General features: G+C 51.3%; 1 protein-coding gene across 5 annotated transcripts; it reads left to right on the top strand.

Moving 5' to 3' along the window:
• Nucleotides 1-4,614: 4,614 nt before the first annotated feature.
• MFSD5 (major facilitator superfamily domain containing 5) lies at nt 4,615-7,791 on the top strand. 5 transcript variants are annotated; one of them, XM_011930530.1, is made up of 2 exons: nt 4,615-5,427; nt 6,202-7,791. In XM_011930530.1, the coding sequence occupies exon 2, from the start codon at nt 6,219-6,221 to the stop codon at nt 7,569-7,571; it is 1,353 nt and encodes a 450-aa protein (XP_011785920.1). In that variant the 5' UTR covers nt 4,615-5,427; nt 6,202-6,218; the 3' UTR covers nt 7,572-7,791. The 5 variants fall into 5 exon arrangements, with proteins under 5 accessions (XP_011785920.1, XP_011785916.1, XP_011785919.1 ...); XM_011930526.1 differs by having other exon boundaries at nt 4,615-5,455; nt 6,202-7,789; XM_011930529.1 differs by lacking the exon at nt 4,615-5,427 and adding an exon at nt 5,463-5,651.
• The last annotated feature ends 348 nt before the right edge of the window (nt 7,792-8,139 follow it).

The following is an 8,139-nucleotide window of genomic DNA, read 5'->3' as shown; positions in this document are numbered from 1 at the left end:
TCTACTAAAAATACAAAAATTAGCTGGGCGTGGAGTGGTGGGTGCCCGTAATTCCCAGCTGCTCTGGAGGCTGAGGCTGGAGAATCGCTTGAACCTGGGAGGTGGAGGTTGTAGTGAGCTGAGATCGCACCATTGCACTCCAGCCTGGGTGACACAGCAAGACTCTGTCTCAAAAAAAAAAAAGAATATGGAAGTTCATAGAACTATGCTCTCTACCTTTGTGTATGTTTGAACATTTCCATAATAAAAGAGTTTTAAATGATGTTCCTCTGGTAAGCATGGTTTCCAGTAACTCCCAGAGCCTCCTTCCCACTTGCCCTGAAAGCCAGGACTTCCCCTTTGGCTCCCCACGCACAGATCCCAGCCCTCTCTCCCCTCCACCCAGGCCACCCTTTATCCCCTGTAGTTCTCTGCTGGCACAGTCCCCACATTTAGGACCTTTCCCAGTTGTGCTTCACGGCTCTGAGGGGCCAGAGAGACCTTAAGGAGTATGCATATTTTGAATAGGTCCTACAATAAACAAAAATAAACCAAAATAATATAATATTGCTTTTGGTCCCTATTAGGTGCTTCTGAGCAAAATGCAATGCAATAATGGTAGAAAACTGGCCTCCATCCTGTGAAACAGAAGGCAAGGGATGTAAGGTCATCCTGTCTCATCCACTGCCTTCATCCAGGATGACCTCCACCCCAAAGGAAGTACCACTAAGAATTCAGAGACTCAGGCTGGGTGCAATGGCTCACACCTGTAATCCCGGCAATTTGGGACACCAAGGCAGGAGGATCACAAGGTCAGGAGATCAAGACCATCCTGGCTAACACAGTGAAACCCATCTCTACTAAAATACAAAAATTAGCCAGGCGTGGTGGCATGCGCCTGTAGTCTCAGCTACTGGGGAGGCTGAGGCAGGAGAATCGCTTGAACCCGGGAGGCGGAGGTTGCAATGCGTTGAGATCACATCATTGCACTCCAGCCTGGGCAACAGAGCAAGACTTCGTCTCAAAAAAAATAATTCAGAGACTCACTGTCATGAGTTCAAGGGGCTGAAGCCCAGGACTGCGATGGAGGGCACTTACTGAGTAACCCTGGGAAAATCAGGATTTTTTTTTTCTTTTTCTTTTTTTTTTTTTGTTGTTGTTTTTGAGACAGAATTTCACTTGAACTCCCAGCCTCAGGTGATCCACCCACATGGGCCTCCCAAAGTGCTCGGATTACAGGCGTAAGCCACCGCACACGGCTTTTTCCTTTTTTAAAGACAGGGCTTGTTCTGTCACCCAGGCTGGAGTGCAGCGACACCATCAGAGCTCACTGCAGCCTCCAACTCCTGGGCTCAAGCAATCCTCCTGCCTAAGCCTCAGGAATAGCTGGGATTACAGGCACCCACCACCATGACCAGACAGGGGTTTCCCTAGTTGCCCAGGCTGGCCTCAAACTCCTGGCCTCAAGAGATCCTCCCACCTCAACTTCTTAAAGTGCTAGGATTACAGGTATGAGCCACCAAGCCTGGCAGAAAGCATGATTTTTTAAATTCTTGTTTATTTATGTATTTGTTTTTGAGACAGAGTCTCACTCTGTTGCCCAAGTTGGAGTGCAGTTGTGCGATCTTGGCTCACTGCAACCTCCACCTCCAGAGTTCAAATGATTCTCCTGTTTCAGCCACCTGAGTAGCTGGGATTATAGGCGTGCACCACCAGGACCCTGCTATTTTTTTTTGTATTTTTCGTAGGATGGGGTTTCGCCATGTTGGCCAGGCTGGTCTTGAACTCCTGGCTTCAAGAGATCCGCCCACCTTGGCCTCCCAAAGTGCTGGGATTTACAGGCACAAGCCACCACGCCCAGTCGGAAATCATGATTTTCTGTCTTAAGTGTTTCTAGATGAAAGCATGGGAACTATCACCCCTTTCTACTCTTCACTAGTTTGCCAGCTAGGGATGAAAGCGCTTTGGAACTTGTAGGATATAAACTAGCTGTTTCATCATAAGAAAGTATTTCTACAGGCGGGACGCGGTGGCTCACACCTGTAATCCCAGCACTTTGGGAGGCCAAGGTGGGTGGATTCCTTGAGGCCAGAAGTTCAAGACTGTTTTGGAACAGGGTCTCATTCTGTTGGCCAGGCTGTAGTGCAGTGGCGTGATCTCGGCTCACCACAACCTCTACCTCCCGAGTTCAAGCCATTCTCCTGCCTCAGCCTCCCAAGTAGCTGGGATTACAGGTGTGTACCACTACCGCCCAGCTAATTTTTGTATTTTTAGTAGAGACGGGGTTCTACCATGTTGGCCAGGGTGGTCTGGAACTCCTGACTTCAAATAATCCACCCACCTTGGTCTCCCAAAGTGCTGGGATTACAGGCGTCAGCCACCATGCCTGGCCAAAAGAAAATATTTCTCCAGATGTAATCCCAAACTCTCCTACCCTATCTCTAAACTTTAGTATAAAAAGAAAACCAACAGGCTAGGCGCGGATCACCTGAGGCCGTGAGTTCGAGACTAATCTGACCAACATGGAGAAATCCTGTCTCTACAAAAATTCAATATTAGCCAGGGGTGGTGGAGCATGCCTGCAATCCCAGCTACTTGGGAGACTGAGGCAGGAGAATCGCTTGAACCCGGGAGCCAGAGGTTGCAGTGAACTGAGATCATGCCATTGCACTCCAGCCTGAGCAACAAGAAGCAAGAGCGAAACTCCGTCTCAAAAAAAAAAAAAAAACAAACAAACATGTACTGATCTGCTGTGCAGGTAGGTGAACTAGTGTAATTGCAGAAACTATGTGAGCTTGGAACTGGAAAGATTGGGGTCCCAGTTCTGACTCTGTCTTTTACTATGTAACTCTAAACATGTTACCTAACCTTTCCAACTCTGGTTAGTACCTACTGTATGGATTGTTGTGACAATAAGATGAGATGAGTCATCTACAGCAGTTGGACTAAACCTTCTTTTTTTTTTTAATGTTTTTTTTTTGAGATGGAGTCTCGCTGTGTCGCCCAGGCTGGAGTGCAGTGGTGCGATCTTGGCTCACTGCAAGCTCTGCCTCCCGGGTTCACGCCATTCTCCTGCCTCAGCCTCCCGAGTAGCTGGGACTACAGGCACCCGTCAGGCACCCATCACCATGCCCAGCTAATTTTTTGTATTTTTTTAGTAAAGACAGCGTTTCACCGTGTTAGCCAGGATGGTCTCGATCTCCTGACCTCGTGATCCACCCGCCTCGGCCTCCCAAAGTGCTGGGATTACAGGCATGAGCCACTGCGCCCGGCCTGGACTAAACCTTCTTAAAACTCCTTAGGTGCGTAATAACTGATACGTGTTAACAGTTAATATGGGCCAGTACTTTTGATATTAATTTACATAAGTTACTCATTTATTCATAGAACATTTATGAAATATTTATGATCAATACATATCAATGACTGTTTTAAGTATTGGGAATATAGGTGAACAAAACAGATAAAAATCTGTAGGGAGAAGAGATAGTAAATATTTACTTTATTTACTTAGAGACAAAGTCTTACTCTGTCACCCAGGCTGGAGTGCAGTGGTGCAATCTTGGCTCACTGCAACCTCCGCCTCCTCTTGTCCCTCAGCCTCCTGAGTAGGTGGGATTACAAGCGCACACCACCAGGCCCATCTAATTTTTTTGTTTGTTTGAGACAGAGTCTTGCTCTGTTGCCCAGGCTGGAGTGCAGTGGTGCAATCTCAGCTTACCGAAACCTCTGCCTCCCAGGTTCAAGCGATTCTCCTTCTTCAGCCTCCCGAGTCGCTGGGATTACAGGTGCACGCCACCACGCCCAGCAAATTTTTTTGTATTTTTAGTAGAGATGGGGTTTCACCATGTTGGCCAGGCTGGTCTTGAACTCCTGACCTCATGATCCGCCCCCACCTCGGCCTCTCAAAGTGCTGGAATTACAAGTGTGAGCCACCGCACCCAGCAATTTTTTGTATTTTTAGTAGAGATGGGGTTTCGCCATATTGGCCAGGCTGGTCTTAAATTCCTGGCCTCAAGTGATTCACCCATCTTGGCCTCTCAAAGTGCTGAGATTACAGGTGTGAGCCACCACACCTGGCCGAGATAGTAAATAAATAAACAAGGAAAATACATAGTGCACTGTAGAGTAAAAGCATCAGAAAGAATAGAGAATTGGAAAGAAAAGTAGGTAGATTACTGTGCTGGAGGTGGTGGTGTTGCTATTTTAAACAGGAGGGCCACGGAAGGCCTGTCTGATCAGGTGACATTTTTTAGAAATTTGTTTTATTTTATTTTTTTTTTGTGAGACAGAGTCTCGCTCTGTCACCCAGGCTGGAGTACAGTGGCGTGATCTTGGCTCACTGCAACTTTTGCTTCCCGGGTTCAAGCGATTCTCCTGCTTCAGCCTCCTGAGTAGGTGGGATTACAGGTGTCCACCACCATGCCTGGCTAATTTTTCTATTTTTTTAGTAAAGACAGGGTTTCACCATATTGGCCAGGCTGATCTTGAACTCCTGACCTCAAGTGATCGACCTGCCTCGGCCTCCTAAACTGCTGGGATTACAGGTATGAGCCACCAGGCCCAGCCAAGATCAGTAACATTTGAACAGAGAACTGGAGGAGGTGATGGGGGAACCACGTGGATATCTTGGAGAAGAATTGTACAGGGAATAGTGTGCAAAGACCCTGGTGGTAGCCAATATAGATGGAGTAGGAGGGAGAGTAGCAGGGGATGAAGTCAGAGGAGTGGCAGAAGGTCAGAGGACAGAGGGTCTTGTAGACCATTATAAAGATTTCGGCTTTTACCCTTAGTGAGATGGGAAGTCATTGGAGGCTCTTGAGGAGATAATACGGAAGCTGTAGAGAGGTTAAATAGCTTTTCCAAGGTAAAACAGCTTGAGTGGCAGAAGGTAGGGAGTTAAGTGCCAAGGCTGAAGTTCTTAACCCTATGCTGCCACTGAACTTTAGCCTTCTTTATTTGGGCATTGCTCTCCTGTGACTTCCAAGAAACTGGGACACTGGGAAGTTATGCGGCTTGCCTAAGGCCACACAGCTGGTAAGTGACAGGGGCACAATTGCGCCTTAGTCTGTCTGCAGCCCGACTCCAAGTTCTTCACACCACACCGCCTCCCTCAGGTGTCTGGACCATACTGGCTTCTCTTGCATGGAGGTCACTGAAGTGGGAGAGGAGGCAAACCGAGGAGACCGTCTCGGCTTCGGGCTGCGGTGCTGTTCCTTAGGAAGCTCCAGCCCTTGGCTCTACCGGACTGCGGGCATCTTTCCCGAGCAAGGCACGGAAGAAAAGAAAACTGGCCTTTATTTCGGGGTGGCCACGCAGGCATCCAAAAGCCAGAGGAGCAGGTGTCACGGGAGAGCGGCGAGCAAGGCCAGGCCAGGAGGAGCAACCGCAGCCGCCTACGGTCGCCCCTTCCTGACCTACCCCAGGTGTCCGGAGTTCCACGCCCGGGTAGGGGAAGGAGGGCGGACGGGGTGGGGTTTTGGCGCCGCGCCCCCGTCACGTGACGAAGCCATCATGGCGGCGGCCAGAGGCCTGCCCGGCTCCCGGAAGCAGGCTGTGAGGGGCGGGAGCGCTGCTGGAACCCGAGCTGGAGCCGGAGCCACAGCGGGGAGGGTGGCCGTGCGGCCTGGAGCCGGACGTGTCCGGGGTGTCCCCGCAGACCGGGACAGCAGGTGAGACGGAGTCTGGGCGAGGTGCAAGCGGATGTGGGATCGCTGGGCAGGGGCTAGGGGGCGCAGTGGGGCGCCAGTGACCTGGAGGAATGGGCATCTGAGATGCACACGCATGACCCTGAAGCAACTCGAGAGGCCTGCGCGGGTGGGAGGGATGCCCGGGACAGAGGATGAGACACTGAGGGCAAAAAGAGGCTCCCCAGCGAGGATGGGAGGTAATAGAAGGACGTGTGCGGGAGGTGCTGTGGGAAAGGGCAGTAGAATTTGGGGGAGCGGGATTATTGGAAGGGACTCCCTCTTTACAGGCAAGGATGGGGTGAATGCCCAATCCTCTCCCCTGCCCTCTTACCCCTCCCTGCCCCACAGTGTCCTAGGAGACAGCTCTGGCGGGGCCGCTCCTCCCACCCACCCAACTGGTCCCTCCGGTCTGAGATCTTGGGGAGTGGAGTTGACGGGGTTGGGTGGAGCTGCCTTCTGCTTAAGACAGTCGGCCCCTTGACCGTGCTGCCCGAAGGATGGATATGACTCTGACCCCCACCTCTCTTCCCAGGTCGTCGGGGGCCCACCATGCTGGTGACTGCCTACCTTGCTTTTGTAGGCCTCCTGGCTTCCTGCCTAGGTCTGGAACTGTCAAGATGCCGGGCTAAGCCCCCTGGAAGGGCCTGCAGCAATCCCTCCTTCCTTCGATTTCAACTGGACTTCTATCAGGTCTACTTCCTGGCCCTGGCAGCTGACTGGCTCCAGGCCCCCTACCTCTATAAACTCTACCAGCATTACTACTTCCTGGAAGGTCAAATTGCCATCCTCTATGTCTGTGGCCTTGCCTCTACAGTCCTCTTTGGCCTGGTGGCCTCCTCCCTTGTGGATTGGCTGGGTCGCAAGAATTCTTGTGTGCTCTTCTCCCTCACTTACTCACTATGCTGCTTAACCAAACTCTCTCAAGACTACTTTGTGCTGCTAGTGGGCCGAGCACTTGGTGGGCTGTCTACAGCCCTGCTCTTCTCAGCCTTCGAGGCCTGGTACATCCATGAGCACGTGGAACGGCATGACTTCCCTGCCGAGTGGATCCCAGCTACCTTTGCTCGAGCTGCCTTCTGGAACCATGTGCTGGCTGTAGTGGCAGGTGTGACAGCTGAGGCTGTAGCAAGCTGGATAGGGCTGGGGCCTGTAGCGCCCTTTGTGGCTGCCATCCCTCTCCTGGCTCTGGCAGGGGCCTTGGCCCTTCGAAACTGGGGAGAGAACTATGACCGGCAGCGTGCCTTCTCAAGGACCTGTGCTGGAGGCCTGCGCTGCCTCCTTTCGGACCGCCGCGTGCTGCTGTTGGGCACCATACAAGCTCTATTTGAGAGTGTCATCTTCATCTTTGTCTTCCTCTGGACACCTGTGCTGGACCCACATGGCGCCCCTCTGGGCATTGTCTTCTCCAGCTTCATGGCAGCCAGCCTGCTTGGCTCTTCCCTGTACCGTATTGCCACCTCCAAGAGGTACCACCTTCAGCCCATGCACCTGCTCTCCCTTGCTGTGCTCATCGTCGTCTTCTCTCTCTTCATGTTGACTTTCTCTACCAGTCCAGGCCAGGAGAGTCCAGTGGAGTCCTTCATAGCCTTTCTACTTATTGAGTTGGCTTGTGGACTATACTTTCCCAGCATGAGCTTCCTACGGAGAAAGGTGATCCCTGAGACAGAGCAGGCTGGTGTACTCAACTGGTTCCGGGTACCTCTGCACTTACTGGCTTGCCTAGGGCTCCTTGTCCTCCATGACAGTGATCGAAAAACAGGTACTCGGAACATGTTCAGCATTTGCTCTGCTGTCATGGTGATGGCTCTGCTGGCGGTGGTGGGACTCTTCACCGTGGTAAGGCATGATGCTGAGCTGCGGGTACCCTCACCTACTGAGGAGCCCTATGCCCCTGAGCTGTAACCCCATGCCAGGACAAGATAGCTGGGACAGACTCTTGAATTCCAGCTATCCAGGATTGTACAGATCTCTCTGTGACTGACTTTGTGACTCTGTCCTGTGGTTTCTCCTGCCACTGCTTTGTGTTTGGGAGGACATGATGGGGGTGATGGACTGGAAAGAAGGTGCCAAAATTTCCCTCTGTGTTACTCCCATTTAGAAAATAAACACTTTTAAATGATCATTGATTTGATTTACTCATCCTTACCTGTAGCCTTCTCAGTAGTTTCTGGCAAGTGGGCAGCTAGATGTTTTTTGTTTTTTGTTTTTTCATTTTTTTATTTTTTGAGATGGAGTCTTGCTCTGTCGCCCAGGCTGGAGTGCAATGGTGCGATCTCGGCTCACTGCAACCTCCGCCACCCAGGTTCAAGTGATTCTCCTGCTTCAGCCTCCCAAGTAGCTGGGATTACATGTGCCTGCTACCATGCCCAGCTAATTTTTTTTTTTTGGTAGAGATGGGGTTTCACCGTGTTGACCAGGCTGATCTTGAACTCCTGACTTCAGGTGATCCACCCACCTTGGCCTCCCAAAG

This window comes from Colobus angolensis, unplaced genomic scaffold, assembly GCF_000951035.1.
Source record: "Colobus angolensis palliatus isolate OR3802 unplaced genomic scaffold, Cang.pa_1.0 Scaffold87, whole genome shotgun sequence".
NCBI classification, from domain to species: Eukaryota; Metazoa; Chordata; class Mammalia; order Primates; family Cercopithecidae; genus Colobus; species Colobus angolensis.
This window is presented reverse-complemented; position numbering and strand designations above follow the sequence as displayed.

Excerpts from the sequence above, each read along its gene's own strand:
- MFSD5 (XM_011930526.1), top strand. The coding sequence starts at position 5,125 with ATGGAGGTCACTGAAGTGGGAGAGGAGGCAAACCGAGGAGACCGTCTC. Across the intron at positions 5,456-6,201 it reads AGGAGGGCGGACGGGGTGGG|GTCGTCGGGGGCCCACCATG; the intron begins GTTTTGGCGCCG and ends CTCTCTTCCCAG.